The sequence below is a fragment of the Diabrotica undecimpunctata genome, chromosome 6, assembly GCF_040954645.1.
Source record: "Diabrotica undecimpunctata isolate CICGRU chromosome 6, icDiaUnde3, whole genome shotgun sequence".
In the NCBI taxonomy this organism is placed as follows: domain Eukaryota; kingdom Metazoa; phylum Arthropoda; class Insecta; order Coleoptera; family Chrysomelidae; genus Diabrotica; species Diabrotica undecimpunctata.
In genome coordinates this window covers 11,632,944-11,657,695 of record NC_092808.1, presented here as the reverse complement: position 1 = coordinate 11,657,695, position 24,752 = coordinate 11,632,944, and the positions used below count along the sequence as shown (strand labels likewise).

The 24,752-nt window shown below is 32.2% G+C and overlaps 1 protein-coding gene and 1 long non-coding RNA gene across 3 annotated transcripts in view; one reads left to right on the top strand and one right to left on the bottom strand.

Moving 5' to 3' along the window:
- Positions 1-3,670, bottom strand: part of LOC140443128 (uncharacterized) — a 32,883-nt gene extending 29,213 nt beyond the window's left edge. Inside the window, exons 1-2 of one of the 2 annotated variants that reach the window (XM_072534213.1) lie at positions 3,611-3,670; positions 443-716 (exon numbers count right to left, since the gene is read on the bottom strand). In XM_072534213.1, the coding sequence (XP_072390314.1) occupies positions 443-695 (253 nt within the window). In that variant the 5' untranslated portion in view covers positions 696-716; positions 3,611-3,670. The remainder of the gene's footprint in view (positions 1-442; positions 717-3,610) is intronic. The other variant, XM_072534214.1, reaches the window with a different exon arrangement.
- Positions 3,671-10,607: 6,937 nt separating this feature from the next.
- On the top strand, positions 10,608-24,242 carry LOC140444742 (uncharacterized). Its single transcript, XR_011951329.1, has 3 exons — positions 10,608-11,018; positions 23,209-23,441; positions 23,889-24,242. It is a non-coding gene; the product is annotated as an uncharacterized lncRNA (long non-coding RNA).
- Positions 24,243-24,752: the final 510 nt, after the last annotated feature.

The following is a 24,752-nucleotide window of genomic DNA, read 5'->3' as shown; positions in this document are numbered from 1 at the left end:
CTGCAGTATTTGGGACAATTAATGAGAAATCAAGGCATATATGAGCTACTCCAATGCATTTCGCAAGGTAAAATTGAAGGAAAAAGAGCCCCAGGAAAATAAAAGAATATCCTGGCTTGCTAACCTGAGAGCATGGTATATAAAGACCTGAACATAGCTATTCCGCATAGCGACCAACAAAGTCATCATAGCCAGAATGATCGCCAAGGTTCGGAACGGACACACACCCTAAGAAGAAGAAAATTCAGATAAGAAGGTATGAATTATTACGTTTTTTCTGCATTGACCAACCTTGTAATTAATACTGGGGATCTGCAAAAAATGACTGACTGGCTACAAATTACTGACAAAAATACTAAGTTTAGTATTTTATCTAAATCTAGTACATTTAATTGTTTACCCAAACTAAATATATTAGAAATACATGTAAAAGTTCCATTACCTGAAACAAGGCACTTGGTTTTGGACATATCGAGGTAAGCTTCTTGGCCAGGTTCTAATGTTATAGTTTTGACATTTCTAGTCCACAAAACCCTTGTTCCTGCTTTGACAACTACCTTTACACGAGTCTTACCAACATTGTAAACGTAGTAGTTAGTGTGGTATGTTGGTAAGAGTAATCCTGTGTCTTGTTGGGAAACAAGTCTTGTAGACATGGGATTTAAAGTGAAGATATTGGAGTTGTATTTCGGCATTTTAACAACTATAATCTGAAACTAAAAAATTGTTATTTTATTTTATTTTAAGCCGAAAAATGTGTCATGTTATTTGTTAAGCGAATGTAATTAATAAATGAATCGTTTAGAAAAAAAAAATAAAGCTTAGAACTAAATTATCCATGCATAGGAGTATATATTCTATTCTCTCATTGTTTCTCTGGATGTGACTCGACTTCTGCGCTTTATAATAAAGGGAAGAAAAAAATTATCGATCTTCTAGACAAAAGACCTGGTTTGAGAGAGAAAGTCGATATATTTTATAATAAAGCCGCTGATATCGATGCCATTTTAGAAGCTGGCAGGTACTGCACAATATTATTGTACGGAAGTGCAAAAGATGAGAATATGAGTAAACTACAACACATCGAAGACCTATAAGTCACATAAGCACTGAAAAAGTTGTTCAGGAAATGTGGAAAGAATAATATTAATAAAGTTTGGAATATATTAATAAAGTTTATCATAAACAATAAAAAAGTTTCTAAACGATTAAAGCTATTAAAGCTAATAAAAAAACATTTGCCATTATTTTTATGACAAGGTGTAGTTTTTAAGGGTGCAAAATTACGCAATAAATAAATAAATACTTTAATACTCAGTAAAGGAGATTTCGATTGAGTAATGTATTATTCAAATAATTTAAAGTTTTTTTAAATTAATTTTTTCAACGATTCTGCTTTAAGTGGGTGGTTTTTAAGGGTTGATATTTCACAGTCAATTAAAAATTATAATATAAACATTAAAGAAACTATTTGGGTAATATTAACATGCGATTTGATATTTCAGAAATATAAAAAATTATTTTGTCATGATTTTCGATTTAAGGGATAGTTGCTAAAAGGGCTGAAAAATTAATTGAAATCATAAATCATGCTTATAAATGTTGCAAAATATTTATTTTATTTAATCAACCGATATTACTGATGCCAGATTGCTTAAATCTGCATTTTTAACCATTTTTAACAAAAGGGGTGAATTTCACCCCTTAAAATGCAAAAAGCGCAAGTTGAGCATATGTCACTTTTGAAGTTGAGGGTAAAATATACTCAATCCCAAATTTTTATGCAAATCGATGGATGTTCACCGAAATCGGAGGTAATAGTTGATTTTCACCTCTACTATTTTCATAGTTGATTGGTGATGCAAAAAACAATAACGATAAGCTTCGACAGATAAAATAGGTCTTGTACAGGAATTGCAGGAAGTTGAAGGTTCTGCATAAAATCGAAGGCGATTGCTTCTACATCATCTCTTTGAATGCATTCCTCAACCTGATTATGTGGGGCAGTGTAAAATTTTTTTACTTCGGCGACAGTGTATGGCTTTCACCATTTTCATTTATTTCACCCAGACTAAGGCTTTTAATTTTTAAATTAAGCTCCTCATAGACATTGCATGTGTCAATTTGTGGCCTACCAAAATGTAGGTATTAAAAGTATTATATTTTTATTGTCTTACTTGCACCCAGGTCCTATTTTCTTTGCTTCCATGTCCTTATTTTTATAGTTAATATATGTTTGCCCTTTAAATCTAGAGTTTCTGATAACATTACGCTGATATTCATCCGATTTCCTAATTCCCTTACGCCTTTTAGTAGCAGGCTCTCCATCCTTAGCGTTTTCAGCACTAGTGGTTGGTTGATCGTTATTTATAATAATATTAAAATATGAACGTTTTTCTTCCAATATACAGACGACTTTTCGCTAAGCAGCAATAAAAACAAACACTAGTTAAACTATGAATTTTATAGGTTATGGTAAACGTCAATATGCAAAATGACAACTGACAATTTAGTGCAAAAACAACCTTAGTCCGGGACTAAGGTGGTTTCAGAAATATATGAATATTTTAAATCGATATAAAATTAACTATGCTTACGGGTGTATTCTGCATTAAATTATGTGTAAATCACAGAAATACATGTTGGTGTTATAAACTCTAAATCGCCAAAATTTGACTTAGGTTGTTTCTAAAATAAGATTTTCAAATAATGAGAATCGTATATTAACGTTCCTTGGCTTCTTTATTATTTTAATATGTACAGGGTCCCAAATACGAAGTCAGCGGCTGCAGATCTTTGTTAAGAGAATTTTGAGGAAAATTGACCTACTTACAAAAGAAAAGCAAATCTTTCAAGAATGTAATGAGAAAGTAAAAATGGATTATGCACAAGTCAGTGTAATTGACAAATATGTCTTAGTTTGTAATACTCATAGACCTAGAAAATGAGGTCGATCAAGGAACACGTCAAAGAGATAGGCGGAAAGAAGGCATAGATAGCGGATAGAAGGCGGAAAAGAAAAATCTTCGATAGAACTGAAAGCACTGACAGAGAACCGAGATAAATAATATTGTTTATCTAGACAGTCAGACTGATATCACACTAACTGAAAATTATTTCACCACTTCGATGAATAATATATCTTGTAGTACATATGGAAGGAAATAGATGGATAGGCCAGTAGAAGCTCTTATGGTTGCGTAATGCTAGGCAGTGGACATACGGTGGACTCACGGTGGAAGAATTATTTAGTGGAGCAGTCAGTAAAACAATATTTCAGAAAATTATACACTAATGACTAACAACATCTGAATATGGATACGGTATCAAAAGAAGAAGAGAAAATAAGATAGTATTCCGTATAGGTATAATGAACTTAGCATAAGTGAGACAAACATTAAGCTGACCGGAAAATTAACAGAAAAAAGACAGAAGAAATATCCAAATAAAACTATGTAGGTCTTGTATCTATGTAGGTTAAATTGATTAAGGGTCGCAATTCTCTCTCTCTCAAACTTTTAAATTTATTAAAAATTAATTTATTAAGTAAGAAGTATAAAAGTAAGACTCATATTATGTAGCAAAATGGCTATAACAATTAAAATCTTACCTGCTAAATCAAATAATTACTATTAACTAATCAGTTAAACTGTTTCTTGATATTATCGCTATTTCATTTTGCTGAAGAGGAAATAAACTCATTGGCGTATCCATTTGTACTTCTTATATAATTTTTTCACAAAATTAATACATTCATTAGTTTAACAATAAAACACTTGAACCTTTTGTTTTCAACACTTCCACAAAATTTATTATACTTTATCATTAGAGTTGTTTCGGCAGAGTGTTTATCTCAAGTGATCTATTTTTTGTATGTCTTTATATTTTATAGACTTCAACTGGATAAGTGAATAAGTTGAGAAGGAGAGAACTATTTGTCTCAAGTTGGTCATTCAAAATTGTATCTGTATTTTTCCATTTGTTAATTTCCATAGATTCTAATAAAGAAAAACAGGCCTAATGCCTTTATTTTAAATGTGAAGAATTTGAAATTGGCCATTAAAAGAATGATTATGGTCTAGAACGATCTATAATCTGTTTTTCTATTATTGAAAGCCCTTTTGTGTTCTGCTATACTCTTATGAAAAGTTCTACAAATTTGACCGATATAAGTTTTTGGGCAGTCGCCACATTTAAGTTTGTATACACCACTGTATAACTACTTTTTCTTAAGCCTCTTGTTGTTCTTAATATATTTGATTTAAGTTGCTGTTTGTTCTGAAAGCTGGTGTGATTCCTTTCTTTTTTATGTGTTTGGCTATTTTGTTGATATATTGCCTGTATATGTAAACTCACCCTGAGTTGTGAGGTCAGAGAAGAAGAAACATAAGAAACTAATGTTATTATAAAACTTAACAAGAGTTATAATCTTAGGCCTGCGTCATGTTCACATAGTGATGAAGAGGTATAAATATCCGACGAAGATATTGCAGGTAGAAGGAATAATTCTGGGTAAGAATTATTCCTTTGTGGGCTGAGAGCCCGCTGTGCAATAAAACTTGAGCTCAACACGAAAATAGGAGTAAAAAAGAGAAGATCTTTACATATTTTTTTTACAAAAGCTCCCGGTAAAAACTTGATATGTCCAGGTACAGACGGTGTCACTAGAAATGAAGTAGATTAAGTAGATTACATATCATCTATTTGAAAAGAAGTATTCAAGAAATATTCTAAAGTTTGAGTGTGTTAAATAAGTTTTTAGTAAGTTATGCCTATCGAGTTGCGAGGGGAAAAGTTATAATAAATGTCAAAAGGGGAACAACCAATCTTGCAACAAGGTAGAAGCTAACGTAGTAGATATCTCTGGAAAACACTTCTAAATAAACCTGTAAAAAATAAATTACCAAGTACTTTGAGAAACACTGTAGAAAGATCCTATATTAAACAAAATAAAACATTTGATAAACTGACGGGTAGCTCTTTTAGGTAGGTAGATCAGACGCAGTAAAACACAGATTTAATTTAAATAAAAATATATTCGAAATAAATAAATAGCTAAATAAAATAAGATCCTGGGAAATTATGTACAATAAAAATTAAAATGTGATTCCTGGCGACGGTATCGACGACGCTATGACTTACTGTTTATACCTGCGAAAAATAAATACAATATTAATGTCATAAAAACAGAAACGAAATTACGATCTGTTAATACACACACATACACACACACCTACACACACACACACACACACACACACACACACACACACACACACACACACACACACACACACACACACACACACACACACACACACATACACACACGCTAAGAAGAAGGAATGATCTGGCTTAAAGATGGACGGATCTGGTAAGGAGCAGAAAGTGACCAATACTTAGTCACGAAATAGATATGTCTCAGATCAACACTCCGAGACTGGTTTAAAGCAGTCAATGGATCAATACTCTAGTAGAAGCGGTTGGCCTTCAACACCCTAGGACCAGTGGAGTTGTTCCAGATTAACACTCTGATAGAAATCAAGGAAAGGAGCCCCAAAACTACCGAGCGATTAAACTGCTGAGTTGTGTCTATAAACTGTTGGAACGCTCAGTTTAGAACAGAATTAGTAGAAACATATTTGAATTGATACCTATTGAGCAAGATCCTATTCCTAACAACACATAATGAAGCAGGTTTTTAAGGAAGCAAAAAACATCCGTTAGTTTCATTGACCTATCAGCTGCATACGATACTGTCTGGATACAAGGACTAATCTGCAAACTAATCCGTGCCAGCCCGTGTCATAAGGTAACTAAACTCATTAATAGCATGCTCGCCGACAGACGTTTTCAAATCACAATGGATAACATTAAAAGTGTCCAATGGGCTGCCACAGGGATCTGTTTTGGCACCCTTACTGTTTTAATTTATTCATCGCGGACTTACCTGGGACAACTTCGCAGTTTATGACCTTGCTGTTATGGGAGAACACTTTCGCAAATAGAGGCTACGGCCTCTATTTGCGAATATTCGTTTATAGTACTCCATGTGACGTTTTATATTGATTTTTAATTATGTGTTCTTATTGTATGCCATACGATAAATAAATACTCTGATAGAACCCGATTTACTCTTGCAGCAGCTCTTGTTTTATACCGTTGCCTGTCTTTCACCTCCAGTGCTCATCGATGGAAGTGGAACTTAGCGGTGGGAGTGCATGCGTACAGAGCGGAGATAAACTGATGGCGATAGATGGCGATGATATAGTTAGAATACTCAAAAAAACTTATTGAAAAACAAAGAAAACCTTGAACAAAAAGACATAACAGAATATAGTAGAATAAGCAAATAAATATCAAAATTGGGTATTGGCACACATTAGGTAAAAAATATTGGGTGCATCAATGACCTTGAGAAAATAATCATCATAAATATTGTATAGTTTATTGATGCGAATAAATATTTGAGGAATCCTTCTAAACCCCGCTTATGTCGGAAGTGTAAACGTTTTGAACATTATAAAATTAATAAATACGCAGAATTTTTTATATTTCGCATTTCTTTTCTTGAGAATTCGATACTTCAATGAAATATACATTTTATTTTGGGTTTATCGCGCACTATCAAACTTCCTTTCATTATTCACTGTAGTGCACAGCCGAAATATTTAATATCATCTCTGATAATCCATTAAACAAGATCAAGTTTTATTTAGGCGTTATTGACCTCTATATACAAGTAGGTCAATAAGTCAGTAGTTTTCCAACTGACGAAGTTAGGATATGACTGAAATAAATAAAACATTTCTAACATTATATATAATTAACTATATATATATATATATATATATATATATATATATATATATATATATATATAACAATACAGTTTATTAGGGCTGTAGTCAGAAGTTTGGCCGGGATATTAAAGAAACACTCTTTTGACTTTTTGTCTAGCTTTCGGAATTATTTTATTCCTATAATATAAATAAAAAGAATATGTAACAATTATCTATATTACGCGCCTAGATTTATGCGCCAACTGCTGACAAAAATGAAGAAGAAATAGAAAACTTTTATAGCGAACTTCAAAAAACATTACATCTCACAGCATCTAGAGATATAACAGTGATCATGGGTGATTTAATACAAAAATTGGAGAAGGAAAGTGCTACCCTAATGTAGGACCATATGCGCTTGCTGAACGAAACGACCGAGGAGACCGCCTAATAGAATTTTGTCAGGAGCATAATGTTACAGCCGCATATAGATTTTTTAAATTACCTAAGCGACGCCTTTATACATGGAAATCGCCAGCTGATACAGACAACAAAATCATCAGAAATCAAATTGACTGCATCCTAATGAAACACAAATATCGAAACTCAATTCAGGCAGTAAAGGCATATCCAGGAGCAGATGTATCCTCTTATTGCTAGGTTTTAACTTCAACTAAAAGAGACGCAAAAAAGCCGCAACAACAATAAACTTAAAAAACAGAAACTAAAGTCAGAAGAAACAAAAGAAAATCTGAAACACAAAATCAACACAAATCTAGATAGAAACCCAAGAAATAATTGCAACGTAGAGCAGCAGTGGCAATTTCTCAAAACCTCTATATTGGAGCTAACTAAGAAAGTACTTACAACAACCAAATGTAAGAAAAAAGAGTGGATGACCGAGGAAATGCATTGATCAAGCCATTATTAAAAAAATTACACAAAAAAACAAATTAAGCAAACATAAAAAAAATAGGAAAAGCTAGTGTTGTCGATAACAATAAATTCAAGAGTCTTAGAAATACTATTAAAAAGCAAATCAAAAATGAATTTATGCAGCATCAAAATAATATTGAAGATAACATTTTGCATGACCCAAATAGTTTTTGGATATTCATAAGAAGTAGGATACAAACCAGCGGTTTTCCTCACGAGATGTCTTTAAATGATCATACATATACAGGCCCTCGGGATATTGCCATGGCTTCCTCTCATCATTTTAGCTCAATTTATCTGGTATCATCCACACATCAGGGTACAGGGATCTTTTAACCTTTCAGTTATTAGTGAAGAAGATGTGAAGGTTAGTATAAGAAATTTAAAGCCAAAAAAGGCCACTGGTAGTGATAATATCCCTGCCTATATCTTTTAAAGATGTTCTGATATATTTCAAAAACCATTATCACATCTATTTAATCTATCTCTTAAAACTAACACCTTTTCAGACAAACTCAAAGAAGCTACCATTACTCCAGTTTTTAAATCAGGTAATAGAAACAATATAGAAGACTATCGTCCTATAAATATCCTTAATTCCCTGGCTAAGTAGTAATCTATGCATTCTGTCTAATTTTGCTAGTGAGGCAATAAATAATAAACTCCAATTAGAGTTAATAATGACTGACTCTCAAAGGCATTTGATATGGTTGACCATGGCATTCTTTTATCGAGATTACATAAGTTTGGTTTTTCGGATGATGCTTGTACATTTATAAAATCATATGTGGAATCAAGGTCTCAACGAGTCAAAATTGGTAGGTGTTTTTCAGATAAATTTCAGGCTACATCTGGTGTCCCCCAAGGGAGCACCTTAGGGCCTTTGTTTTTCTTAATTTTTGTCAACTTACTACCACAATCTCTTAAATTTTCTTCTAGTGTGATCAATGCTGATGATTTTAAGCTTTTTAAGACTATAGATACTCCAAATGATTGTCAGTTACTACAGGAGGACCTGACCTCAGTTGTGGAATGGTTTAGGGACAACAATATGATCTTGAATATTAAGAAGTGTGGAGTCATGAAAATTAATGAACACTATATAAATATTGTTAATAAGGCCTACAAAATATTGGGATTTGTAATAAGAAATTCCAAACACTTTAGTGTAAACACAACCATTAGACTATATAACGCTTTAGTCAGACCAAACTTGGAATATGCATCATGCATCAACTTTATTAGGTTTCATGTGCCAAAGGTCAACCTAAGGGTAAACAGTAATAACCTATTTTCTTGTAGTCAATATAATTCTTGTGCAATAATAAACTATATGCAATATCAGTGTAATGCGTTAATAAAGATCTGTGATAGACCTCTTTAACTGTAGTGTAAGGGATATTAAAAAATGTTATGAATAGATAAGTAATATGTAATATAGTAATATGTAATATAGTAATATGTAATATATATAATATGTAATATATGTAATATAGTAATATATGTACATTTAAATGTAAATACGTATAAGCGGATGCGCAGGCGCCCTGTATGTGATATCAAATCTTAACTGTCTTTTCCATTTTATTCCGATATACTCTGTACGAGTACAGCTAAACAGATTTAACTGCAACGGTAACGATTTGACACGACCAAACACGACCAAACACGACAGATTTTGGTTGATGCGGTGTTGCCTAATCGAATATTATTTTAGAGGTATTGAACTGTAATATTAATACTCCATCATTACTGTAATGAGTTTATAATCATATTTATTATCAGATCACTAATATCAAAGTTAAAATGTTGTGGGTAATTGATAAAATATGTTATTTGCTGAAGTTATTAGTCATAATCATTAAAATGAACTGAATGAATGGAAGTCTATTAAATTAGAAAGCTAAATTTGTTTTATATTGAGAATTGCGATATTTAGTTAAAACAAATTGTTTCCAACGGTTATGGAAATAAGCTTATAAAAATAGATTCTCTTAGAACATCTTAGTTTTTAATATGAAAATTCGACAAACAATAACTATTTCACGAATTACGAAGTTATCTGACAACGTAGCAAACGCACTAAAATTTATGCTCAATGTTAAGTATATGGATGTTTACGCTTCGGGTGCCTGCATACAACTGATTATTGGCTCCTCCCTTTATCGATGAAGTGATCTTGAACGTTGCAGTTATATCTGTTAAGTTATACAAGAAACTAATTCTCTAAGAATTTTGCTTAGTTGAGTAGATATGTTGTGAAATGCAATTTTTAGATTCCCCATGTCTCTAATAACATCTTTATTAACGTCTGTTTTGCCTTGCAATTCTTAGAAGGCACAGATTAAAGCAAAATTCTGAATTTGGTTTCGAAAATTAGTTTACGGATTTTATTATCAGATGTCGCTATTTGCGTCTATACGAAGCCATGTTAGAGTTGCTTCCTAAGACAGAAAAGATTTATTTTCACGTTCAGGGCGACTGCTAAAGCCGTTCTAATGAGGCCTATTAGGCCGAAATACGTATAAGCGGATGCGCAGGCGCCCTGTACGTGAAATCAAATCTTAACTGTCTTTTTCTTTTTAAATGTAAATAAGTCAAGTTGCATACAATAAATAAATAATAATAAGTTCTTCTATAAAAATTCATATTGAAATACCCCGTATAGAAATCTTCCTGCTAATGAAACTTTACTATTCATATCCGTAATTCACATCAAGATAATTTACATAAAATCACCAATTAAATAGTCATCCTAATACCAATAATTAGAAACGACGGAAAACCAGGGTACCGTTTTCCTTAACCTAGTACTACCGGCGCCAAAAGTTTATATTAAATCCAATAAGGCATTTCTACATTCATTAGTCAAGACATTAAACTGTTCTAATATGCATGTATCCTCAACGTACAAGCTAATTCTATTCGCTTCGATTTTTAAAACTTTTATAAGATCAGACGATTATGTCGATGAGGCATTTGCAAAGTGCCAAGAAACAAACGATTTGTTGTTTTGTGCGAAATATGGTTTTGTGAAATACATTGACGAATTGACGTATAGTGCTGATTGGACCGATCATAGTTTTGTGAGTGCAAGAAGTAATTTAAATGGAAATCAAACTGATGATGATTCCCAGGGTTACACCAAAGAGGATGATAGTTATATAAAATTTTACAAATTTCTTAGGAGGAAATTGACCATTATTTTGAGCAATCATTATTTAGCCATTGTGCCGTCGAATGATAATGAATTTATAAGAGGAAGGAAATTGGATTTTTCAAAAATTGACTATGCAAAAGGTAAATACATCATTTTGTTGTTGAAATAAATAATAATGATCAACTGTTGATTTTCTTTTAAACTATTTTTTTCACTCAACTAATTAGTACACTAACTATACTGTTAAATCGTTTCTGCAATTTCCCAGTTAGCATTCCTCTTTTCACACTTGTGAATATAAACTCTTTTCTGATCCTTATTATCATTGTAAAATATACTTGGACCCTACAACTATACTTATACACCTAATATAAATTATTTTTATTATTTTATTATCAAATGACCTTCTTTTTTTTGCCACTGCACACCAAATTCCAAGAAAGAATGGGCGACTGATAACAGGACATGTCCGTTATGCTTTTAAATTACGATAATTATATTGATGCTATACATATATATATATATATATATATATATATATATATATATATATATATATATATATATATATATATATACATATATATTTATTATCTTGTATACGATTGGTAGTAGACTTATAGCCCAGTCTATTTAAAAAAAAAGGTCGAAAAATGTTTCGCAGATATCTGAAGCTTTTAAGTCATAGGTGAGGGTTACTAGATGACGAATATATGAAAAGTTACTCGTATTTTTACCTTGCGTTTTTTTAACACTAATTTATGGTCACAATTTTATTTTTTGTCTATAAGTTGTTTCCCTTATATTTTAAATAAACAATATTTATATCATCTTTTTATATCAAGAATAAAATAAGATAAATAATGCACGGAGATATTTGCAAAAAAGCAGTTTTTTTGCACTGATTTATAAATTTTGTTAATTTTTTATTAACAAAATAAAATGTTATTAATACATGTAAACATCGAGGAGTCTTTTAAATTTGTGCGAAATTTCCCCTCGATCGGTCAAATAGTTTAAAAGTTATTTAATTTATTTATCCCTGAGGCTAATTATTTAAACTATTGAACTTGCCCTATGAATGATACTAGACACATTTAGCAAATTTCATAGGATTCTTTAAGACTTAACCTATCTCAGAAGTGAAATGCATATTGCGTTTTCATCGAAATTATTTACAAAATAAACGTTTGAAAAAGGGGTATGATTTTAATTATAAACAATTGTAATAACTTCTATATTTTTCAAGCTACAGACTTGTACGTACAATCATTGGATAGCTAGTAAAAAAATTCACATTAAAACAAAGGATTCTTTTTTTCTATGACCAATAGGAAGAAGTTAGGGACTATTTAAAAAAAATCATATCTCCATTGTTTATAAACATTAAGAAGTAAAATTTGCACAAATTTTGAATGAAAATCTAAACTTTATATTGAAACTTAGCTATAAAATTCATCAAATTTTTCAAAACGTAAAACGGGACACTGACAATAATGAAGTTGACACTTCAATAATGTCAGTGTCCCATTTTACGTTTTAAATCTTGACAAAGACAAGGGTTTTCTGCCGAAACGTTGATTTCTATGGAAAATAAAATCTAGTTCCACATATAATACAATTTATTGAACCTAAACCCAAGAAAAACTAATTTTATATTATATATATATATATATATATATATATATATATATATATATATATATATATATAAGGTTCTTGAACTCCTAAGTGGAGCATAGAGCTTCAGTGAAAACGCGCCATCGGGTTCTATTTTGCGCTAAGGCCTTCACCTCATTCCAAGACTTTCCTTGGCCTCTTATCTCGTCCATGATGGATCTTCTCCAAGTTTGTACTGGGCGACCTCTTTTTCTTTTCCCTTGGGGATTCCACTCTAGGGCAGTCTTTGCGATACTGGAACTATTTTTTCGGAGTGTGTGACCGATCCAACCCCACTTTCTGGACTTAATTTCATTTTGTACCCTCTTTTGTTCGCTCAGGTGTAGCAGATCTTCGTTTCTGATGGTGTTAGGCCAGAATATACGAACAATTCTTCGTAGACATTTGTTAACAAAGACCTGCAGTTTGTCTGTGAGGGTGTTTGTCACTTTCCAGGTTTCACATCCGTAGAGTAGAACAGACATGGCATTTGACTGGAATATGCGGATCTTTGTTCTTGTAGTAGACTCGCCAGATCTCTAAACAGGATTGAGCGTGCTTGAGCTTTTCGTATCCTCATACGAATATCGTCTTCTGTACCTCCGTTTTCTGTTATGACACTTCCAAGATACGTAAAGTTTTTCACATTTTCAATCTGCATATTGTCGACACGGTAAATAGCGTGTTGTTCCTTGTATTTATTCCCATGGACTTGGTTTTACTAATATTGATTTTCAAACCTATTTTATTGGCTTCAGTGGAAAGTGTTTCCAATTGGTAAGCCAGATCTTGGAACCTTTGACCTTATAGGCAGATATCGTCCGCGTATTCTAGATCGCTGAGGCGTGTGGTTAACGTCCATTGTATCCCTCTTGTGTCGGAGTCTAGTTTGGAGAGAATATAGTCTATAGCTATGTTAAAAAGAAACGGAGAAAGCACGCATCCCTGTCCAACTCCAGTAAGTAAGTCGAATTCGTCACTGTTGATTCCATTGTGTGTCACGCTGCATTTCGCATCAGTATATAGTGACTTTATAATAGAAGTTATTTTTTGCGGGATTTTTCTTAGCTCTAAAATTTTCCATACAGCAGCGTGAGACAAGCTATCAAAGGCACGTTCAAAATCAACAAAAATCATGTATAGGGGTGTGTTTCATTCAACCGATTGTTCCATTATTACCCTCACAGTATTAATGTGGTCTATGCAGGAGGATTCTGGTCCAAAGCCTGCTTGATTAGCTCGAAACTCAACCTTGTTTGTTATTCTTTTCAGTATGATGGTCGTGAAAATTTTATTTCTGACAGTAATCAAGGTTATTCTTTTCCAATTTTTGCACAGTGTGAGGTTGCCTTTTTTTGGAAGCTTGATAATGTTACCTTTTTTCCAGCCCGCTAGAATGTGGTTTGTTTCTCACACCTCTCGGATTATGGAGAGCAAAAGTTCAGCAGTTAGATGCGGATCAGCTTTAAGTATTTCAGCAGTAATGTTATCGATTCCCGGTAACTTGTTGTTTCTCAGAGATTTGGTAGCTGCTATTATCTCCGTTTTGGAAGGGGCTTCGCAAGAAATATGCAAGTCTATATTCTGCGGGTTTTCGACAATTTCGTCTGCGTTATCTCTGGGAATACCTAGCATCTCCTGAAAATGCTTTTTCCATCTCTCTACTTGGTCATCTGTTGTAGTAAGTAATTCGTCTGTCTTGGATCTTACAATGTTCGAACAGTTGAACCCTTTTTGTGTTAGTCGTCTAGTAATTTGGTAAAGCTCCCTAGTTCTGTTGTGTTGAGCAGCTGTTTCTGCTTGTTTTGCCAGTTCTTCGGCTCACCTTCTTTTGTCTCTTCTTGCTTTTCTTTTAACTGATTTATTTATTGTTTGATATTCCTGTTGTCGGTGTGCTCTTCTTTCTACAGTTCTTGCTTGCAGGATATCTTTTTTTCGTTGTTTTCTTTCCTCGATAAGATTCCATGTTTCATCTGATATCCATCCCTTTCTATCTTTCTCTTTTTTACCCAGTTTGTCTTCAGCTATTTCTGTCAAAACATCTGCGAAATCTTCCTAGCTATTTATTTCACGTTCTCTTGTTTTGAGTTGAAGTTCCTCTCTAAACATATGTCTTCCTGGGACCGTTTTTAGTTTATCTAGATTGTATGTTGGTCTCTTGGTGTTTCGCGTGGTTTTGTTTTTTTCCATCTTGATTTTAATGGTACCAGTTACGAGATGATGGTCACTTGCGATGTCTGCTCCTCTTTTATTACGTACATCAAGAAGAGATGATCTCCATCTTTTTGATATAGCGATGTGGTCTATTTGATTTTCTCTTGTATGGCCAGGTGCAGTCCATGTTACCTTGTGAATATTTTTATGTGGAAAGATCGTTCCACCAATAACTAAACTATGACTGGAACAAAAATTTGTAAAGCGCTCTCCGTTTTCATTCATCATTCTTAGGCCATGTTTGCCCATTACGGTTTCTAAGTTAATATTGTCTTCTCCAACTTTAGCGTTCATATCGTCCATCACTATTAGTATATCACCTTGGTTTACTTGGGTCCTTTGTTCTAGTTGTTCGTAGAAAATGTCTTTTTCTTCGTGGAGAGATGTGTTTGTGGGAGCATAGCATTGAATTACTGTTATCTTACGGTATCTGGTATAAAATCTGGCAGTCATAATTCTATCAAAATAAATAAAATTTTATAGTGCTGTACGTAAAAATTTTTCATTATTTTCTTAATAATCTTTGTTTTATAATTAATAATATTGCTTTTTCTAATCTCCATATTACGATATATATATATATTAGATACTACTGAAATATAGGTTCATAGGTTCCACCCTATTACTTGAAAGTGGAAGAGTCAAATAAAATATTTTAAGCTGAAAAGTTGTTATTAAATATGAATTAAAACTTTCAATTCCTAAACTTTTGTAATAGTTGTTGTAAAACAAAATTGTAATAGTTGCTTTTTGTTTTAGTTTTTGGGCAAGACTTGGCATTAAAAGATAAAGAAATACTAAAAAAAGTGAAAAAAATCATTTTTTTCAAACTTCTTAAAATTAAATTCACTTTATCATTAATCTTTTTTGTGGCTCTTAAAATGATAAAAGTAATAGTCTTCGCTGCTCTATTCTATCCTACTTTGTATTATAGGCTTGAAGCAGCGTGTGCCAATGAAAACAATAAAGGGCCGTTCCTTGCAATATTTGGGTAAGTTAATAAATATTGAATTTGTAAAAGTTTAACTATTTGTTAACATATTTAATAACACCTATTTCATTTACTTACTAGGGTTTTTTGACTCATTGAGACTTTTTCCTTTTTATAAATTAGCCTATTGTCCTTCCCAAAAGTTGTTCCGTGAAACATTAGTGTTCCGAGGAATAATTACAAAAGTTTTTCGAATATTTCTACCAAATAACTACTTTTGAATGCATATTGTGAGTTGCTAAAGTAATTATTTGACTCAAAATAGGAATAAAATTGTTGTTTGATAACCTTTTCAATCACTTTTGAGAAATCATCTTTTTTGTAGAAAGGTAATACTTTTGAGTATTTTAGTACTTCTGAAAATACTCCAGTTGATAGAATTAATAAGATGAGTGAAACGGTAAGTTTCTTTTAAAATTTTGCTATTAATTTCGTGAACTTCCCTACAATTAGAACTACTAAGAAACTTTATTATTTGAGAGACCTCTTCTTCCACAATGGGACGAAAAAAAGAACTTGCCCGGAGAAGGATAATTTCTATAATTAAAAAAGGACATCGACATTATTAGTGGGAAGAGATGTAATTATATTCTCTGCAATTGTAGTAAAAAATTGATTTATTTCGCCTGGAGGTAGATCAGGTTGTACCGAACTGGATCTTGAGTTGTTTCTTTCGAAATTTACTATTTTCCAGCGGTCTCTAGGTTTATAATTGGAATTAGTAATAAAATCACAGTAAGATGATCACCTCCTTAAAACAAAAATCTAATACCGTCATTCTGTTTTGTTATTTACTTCGTTTGAAGTACCAGAAACTGAATTCACTACGAATTTTGACCAGGATGAACGGCTTGTGGAATGCAATTTTAGATTCCCTTGCCGAGTAATTTATCCAGCTGTTTGTTTCGCAAATTTTAGGAAACACAGTGGTTAAGATTTGAATTCGGTTTCGCTAAGTAGAAATCGTTTGATTTCTCTTTTTGTTTTAAATTAATTATTGTTGAAACCATGTTGTGCAAAATTTCTCCGAATATAAAAACAATTTTAAATATAACTATTCTTCTCAAGTTTAAAGAGACCATCGTTTTTACAGGTAATTTTTTATATTTTTTGTGTTTAGTCCTTATAAGTATTATATACCTATTGTTATATACCTATTAAGGTATATATTTTGATAACCGTCTTAAGAAAATATTTTTTATACCTTTATTGAATCGCTTCCCCTTCTGAAAATGTCACCGCACGCCGCTAATTTGGTTGCATATCCTGTATCCTCTTTTGTGAGTAACACATCCAGCAAAAGAAGATAGTTGTCATTTTTTTCCATGTTAAATTTGATTGATTCTTCTTTACTATTAATGTCTATCAGAAATTTATTCAATGCTTCTAGTCCGAGAGGCCAAATGGAAATCGAAATTCGAAATAATTATTATTATTTCACATTAATATTACCACATTATATATTATTTCATTACAATCAATTGTGACTATCTGATATAAACATAATATTTAACATTTCAAAATAGTTAATAACTTTTTTTCTTAAATAGACTTGAGCGCATTGAATAAATTTCAAAAAACCAAAAATATCGGTAAATGATCTATAAGGCAAAAAGTTTTGAGAAAAACTGGTGTAGATGATGTACACATATTTGAGTGAAACCCCAAGACAATTTAATATAGAATTAATGAACATGAATCTTACATTAAAAATAGAGAATTTCATAGATCTCAGAACAAAGTCTAATAGAAAGATTCTTCAGTAGTTATTACAGAAACGAATACTACGAAATTCTAAGAAACTTCTCTTATTTAACTAAAAGAAGCAGCGTCGCAAATTGCTCGGTAAAATGCAATACGATATGGTTATCAATATTTAAAAAGGTTGCTAAAGAGAAAGTACTATTAACGTAGTAGTAATTTTTTAAATTAATTAGCAAATTTCATAAATTTATTTATAATAAAGACGATATTCATTCAGTTTAATGGTGTTATACTCAATTTTAACTAAGTAGTAATTACTCTTTAAATTAATTAGATCGGCAGATTTTATTGAAAAAGCTAACCCCGCAATTATTTTAATTGCTCAATTAAGTATAACTTATCTACATAAGAAAATATAGTTCACATACGAGTTTAAAGTAATAGTACAGTCACTGAAGCATTAGCCTACTAATTTCGGAAGAATTGGTTTGGCGTTAAATTTGAAATGTAGCTAGAAAGTAGTTCAAGAAACAAAAAATTTATTAAAATCCTTTATAAAAGGTAAATAATTAAAAAACCCAATCGGGCTATATCACAACAACAAAACATTTTCTGAATCCATATTCCATCATCAGTGTCTAGGTGTACATGTTTTGAGCCACTAAATATCTGGGTAAAAACCCGTTAAAAGTTATGGGTTTAAATTTATTTTACATTCTTTGATCTTATATGTTAAGATGTTAGAGTTACCAGTGGATTTGATAACATGACAACGTAAGACTCTACATGAAGTTGCTGGTCCTGAGACAAAGTGTCTACGAGGACTTGATGATAGCAACTTAAATAAGTGGAAATTGAAACGTCAATAAACGTACTTTATCCTTTAATTGTGGCTTCTTCTTCTTCTTCAAGTGCCATCTCCGCGGCGGAGGTCGGCAATCATCATAGCTATTCGGACTTTTGAGACGGCTGGTCTGAAAAGTTCATTTGATGTACATCCGTACCACTCTCTCAGGTTGCGCAGCCATGACATTCTACGCCCCCCTATGCTTCTCTTTCCTTGGATCTTTCCCTGCATAATCAGTTGGAGCAAGGTGTATTTCTCTCCACGTGTAATATGTCCGAGATATTCTAATTTTCTTGTTTTTATTGAATTTAAAATTTCCATTTCTTTGTTCATCCTTCCCAGAACCTCTTTGTTTGTGACGTGTTCTGTCCATGATATTTTCAGAATTCTTCTGTACACCCACAGCTCAAATGATTCCAGTTTTTTTATTGATGTCGCATTCAAGGTCCAAGATTCCATTCCATAAAATAAAGTCAAAAAAACATAGCACCTCGCCAACCTAACTCTTAGTTTTAAATCCCTGGTACATAGAACTGTTCTCATTTTGTTGAAATTTGCTCTAGCCTTTTCTATTCTTATTTTTATCTCCTGATTGTAATCATTTGTGGAGTTAATCATTGTTCCCAGGTATGCATATTTGTCCACTTGTTCGACGTTGGTTTCGTTTATTAGAAGATTCTCGTTATTTCTTTGAGTTTTCGATATTCTCATAAATTTCGTCTTCTTGACATTCATTGTTAGACCAATTGTGGCTTATTGCCATTTAAATAGTAATTACTTGACAAAATAATATGGAATTGAACGGGCTAATACGAGTACACACGATCTTAAGAAAACAAAAGATGGTGGACTACGTAAAGACATGGAATCTGGACCAGGAAAGCATAAATTATCAAGAGTTGGTGAATGTCCAAAGATGGAAAACGCTCTCTACTGGTGGTTCATGCAAGAACACATTGCATGAACCACACAAGAATAAATAATTCTTCTTCTTCTTCCCGCGACTAGGATTACTCCTGTTTGTCTGCCTCTTATTCTGTTTCAGTCGAATAAATAATTTAAAAACCAATAAAATAAAAATCAAAAGAGCTGTTAGACAGGGCTGTGTCTTGTCGCCATCACTCTTTAATGCATACTCAGAGGAAATATTCAAAAAAGCATTAGAAGATGAAGTAGCAGGCATAAAAATAAATGGCTTATCCATACGTGAAATTAGATATGCTGATGATATAATACTAATAGCAGAAAATATTACAGATCTACAAAGGATTTTAGATAAAGTTGTTGCAGCGAGTGAAGCATTTGGTCTGTCACTAAACATAAAGAAAACAAAATGCGTGGTTATATCAAAGAAAAATATTAGATACATCAATCTACACGTGAACAATAAGACGATAGAACGAGTTCAGAATAATAACTATTTAGGGGCAAACATTAATGAAACAAACGATTATACCAAAGAAATTAGAGTTAGAATAGAAAAGGCTATACTTTGTCTCAAAGTGACTATTCTGTACAGGGTAAGATATGCAATGCTAACCTTATGGGAATTTCGCCAAGACGTTGCCATGTTTTTGGCAAAGAAAAATACTTAAGACTACCACGACGAAATGGATGGACCGACCTTCGAAGATTGATTCGAAAATAACTTAATGCTAAATTTGCCAAAAAAACTGTTGTGGTAATGGACAATGCCTCCTATCACAGCAGAAAGTCAGAACAAATTCCCAACAGTTCAACACTAAAAAAAGATATTCAAGGATGGCTTCTGTAAAAGGACCTATTTTTTAAAGAAGACTATGTAAAATGCAAGTTACTTGATGTAGTCAAGACCCTCAAAGCAAAATATGACAGGTACATAATAGAAGATATTGCCAAAAAGCACAATGTGAAGATTCTGAGGCTCCCACCCTATCACTGTGAACTCAATCCCATTGAAATGGTTTGGAGGGAAGTGAAACCGTATATAGCTGGACACAACGCGAATTTTAAAGAAGCTGAAAAGCGTACCAGGTCATTACGTCAGAGAAATGGAAAAACTACGTAAACCACATAATAATAAAAAAAGTGGAAAATTGACAATTTGTTGGATGATATCGAACCAATTATTATAAATATACATAACGGAGATAGTGATGACAGTGACGATAATAATGATGATGATGATAGTGAAGCAGAAACTAAATGTGACAGCGATTGACAGAAAAAGGAACTAAATATAATGGTATACAATTACGACTACTTACACACGAAATTAAATACAATGACTTCGATTATTTTCAACTTATTTATTAGTTTTATTTTCGGATATTTCTACGTTTTGTTACTGCCAACATATACAGTGAGGTTTTTAAAAGTCCTTCCCCCCTTAACTTTTGAACGGAACAATACATAAATAAAATGTTTCTTTATATTTTAGTTTTATTTTATTCGATTTTATTTAAATCTATAAACAAATGGTTTGTATCGCTAGCACATACTGTAGAATTGAAAACAAGCTGCTTGTGTGACATAAATAAAAGGAATTTCTTAATTTCTATTTTATTTTAATTTAACCAAAGTATGTTGTAGCAAATATTATTTATGTTTGAGAACCACTGACAAAAGGAAGCCAGGCAGGGTCGTTAGTGGGCATTAGTACTTAAGCTACCCTCAACACAAAAGATGGATTGGGCTAAGTAGTAAGAAGTGACGTTTATTTTAATACAAGTTTATGTATGGCATCGATGTTGTGCATTTACCCTGTACAGACTAGTCAGTTTGAGACAATCTATAGAAATGCATTCAATAATATGAAACAAATATTATGTTGTAGAGACCTCAGCTTAAATCTTAGAAAACGAGTACTAAAGTGTTATGTAATTTTCTGTGCTTTTGTATGGTGTAAAGACATGGACTTTAAATAAACAATGTCTCAATAAATTGAAAGCATTTGAAATGTGGACACATCGAAGAATGCTGAGAATCTCCTGGACAGACAGAATAACCAATGAAGAAGTACTACGAAGAATAGAGAACAGCAGGGAGATACTGGATTCCATAAAAATAAGAAAACTACAATATCTGGGTCATATAACACGTGATGACAGATATGAATTCCTAAAACTAATAATGCAGGGAAAGATTGAAGGAAAGCGCAGCATAGGTAGAAGAAGAATGTCCTGGCTGAGAAACCTCAGAGAATGGTTTGGATTCAGCTCAACTGAACTCTTTCGGGCTGTAGTCTCAAAAGTTAGAATATCAATGATGATTGCCAACTTCGTCGCGGAGATGGCACGTAAAGAAGAAGAAGAAGTCATTGGTAAAGCTAAAAATTCTAGAGCTTTTAAAAACATGTGTCTGTCAGTCTGCTATAAGAACCAATTTAAAAGTTGTACCATGAGAGAGATATTTAGTGAATTTAGGAATTTGTCTAGAAGAGAAAAAGTATATGAAAAAATTTAACTTGCCCAAAAAATTTTTTACTCGTTGTTGACAATGCTCTCGACCACCCAAATGAACAAAAACTTAGCTCAAGTGATGGGAATATCCAAACTGCACACCTTTATTGCAGACGATGGATCAAAATGTTATCAAAAAAGTAAACACCTTACCTTTTATAAAGATAAATTGTTCATCTATATTATTTCTGAGGACGGTAACATAATACAGAACCCCAAAAAATTTAATTTGAAGGATGTTGTATTTCGTTTCGCTCACGCATGGAGCTCTGTTTCACCTGGCAATCTAACTATTATGGAAAAAACTATGGCCTACAATAAATACTGTATTACAAGAAGCAGAAAAAAATCTTTTCAGAAAGAGAATTCGAGACAAGTGAAGAAGATTTAAATCCTTGGTTTGAAGAGACCGAAAAAGCACAGCTAATTCTGACAGATTAAGACATATGCCAAGCAGTACGAGGGGAAAAAGAAAGCCTATGTAAAAAGATTGGAGCCACCATCTACAATAGCCATTGCTTTTTGGATAATTTAGAAAAACTAACACCAGATAAAACCTGGTACCTCTTCAATAATGTAGTGAATGGTTTGATTTCTCTCACAGTCATATTAGGAAATCAACTGCTTGGCCTACTTGTGCAAGTTCGAATTCTTTTAAGCGAGAACCATGTCCTGCGTTGAAGATAAAAATTTTGCCATACAGTCCATTCTTGAGATCATGCAATTATTGTGATATTTAATTTCTCTTGTAAAATAGTACTTACTGATTTTATAGCTGTTTTGCACAACGGACTAATGTTGGTAACCTCAGTATTTTGATGGACCAGCAGTCCGGTAGATTTCTATTGTCCATAAACTTTCTATTATAGTACTTACCCTTTTTACATATGGACTGTTTAATCAGACTGAAGTTCCGTATTGAGCAACCGAGGAAACGAGAGTTAAAATAGTATAATGGATCAGGGAAGTACCTTTAGTTGGTGCTGCAATGATTTTGAATAAGTTTCTCTCTTATGTTCAACTTTATGTTAGATGATCTTTTAAATATTTGTTATCTCATGTCAGGTCCAGCTAATTCGATGTTTTTGGGGTAACTATGGTATTTTTAATCCATATTTTATTGCGTACTAATTTGTTGATGTTTGTTTGTTTCAAATGAGTGTTTTATTCAAATGAAAGCAATTAACTTCTCTTTTGAAAGCATTGAATTAGAGTCTCCACTTGCAGAAGTATTTGCCCATTATTTCCAGGCCCCCTTTAGAACTTTTCCACCTTTTTTTAGATTTTTACAACTTTTAGTGAATTCCTAGTAATCGGCGAATCCATATAGGAAAATAAAATATGTTTGTCTCCTATTCTAATAACAAACTATTCAAATAAACAAAACCTACTAGCCAAGTCCTGAAATAAACAATATTTTTATCTGTAGATAGATCTGCACATCAACAACACTAACTGGATCTATTCATTTTTAGATAAAAACTCAAAATCTGCACGAGGCCATAAAAAGCGTCGCCATTTATACATCGTACCCATCTTAATGTTGACGAAAATGATGAAAATACTAATTCTTCTGGCGATGGTGTTTTCGGCTATGATGATGGTTAAAAAGTTATTAGTTTTGGCTGCTTTTCTTCTGCCTGGTATTATTAGGAATATCCGAATGGCTTGTCGCAGACGGGGAGGATTGTTAAGTAATTTGATATAGGTTAGTTGAGTAGATACAAATAAAAAGAAATACCAACGCAATCAATGACAAAAAAGATACACAGAACGTAAATAAAATATATTTCAATCTGATTTAAATAATAATAAATATAAAACCATAAAAGACTCTTAAAGTCACAACAGATCACCACTTAACCTTTCTCGAAAACACCAATGATACGCCCATATAAAAATAATTATATATTAATGACAGTAAACCATGAGATATCAAATATCAATTTTTACATATATATATATATATATATATATATATATATATATATATATATATATATATATTGTATAAATATTTCGCATACTTCCTTCCTTTATCCTGTTAATGTTTTCATTCCACTCCTTTTTAGTTTTAATATATCCTTCATCAGCATTTCCTCGAACATAGTGTTCTCGTAAATTTCATTATATTAATATACAAATATATTTTTAGGTAAAAAGAGAAGTTTGGAATCCGAACTAGAAGAAGTCCGGGAAATTGGTATTAAATTATTCAGTTGGGGCCTAATTATATTCGTCCTTTCCACGTTGTACTTTATATACAAAGCATCAGTATCCATACTTATTGGTATCTCCATTCTCAACTCAGTATTTTTAGTTGCATTTGCTTATATTCCCATTATACTCAATGATATTCAAGGCCACTGCAACAGAACGCCATGGTTTTTCAGCCTTTTTACTGGATAAATGGCGTTACTACTTTGTGGAAATTATATTAGAAACATTTTTACATTAAATAAAACGTATTATATTATTTATTTTACAAACCTCATGTTACGAATGTGAAATAAAGTACCTATGTGTTCAAATGACCTATTTTATTAGTTCCACAAAGAGGGGATGTACATATAGATATATATATATATATATATATATATATATATATATATATATATATATATATATATATATATATATATATATATATATATATATATATATATATATATATATATATTTATATTTATATATATATATAGAGTTGTAAAAAAATACCTAATCGATATAACATTGGTTAAGACTCACGTGGGCAGACTACTACTACTACTTATCGGTTTATAACGTTCTCCGCCGTTTTCCGACTTCCAATCGCCACTCCTGTTATTTAATTTACCATATCTGTTAACACAATTAAAAAAGAAAATTATCTATCCTATAAATACTTACTTCTCACAAAATAATTCACTATATTTTTAAGACGACAGAATGGCGATGATTGTAGAAGAGCTTGACATAAGAAACAGAGAGAGTTCCTCGCTCCAAATTAAAAAAAAATGGTGTGGATCATGGTACAAGC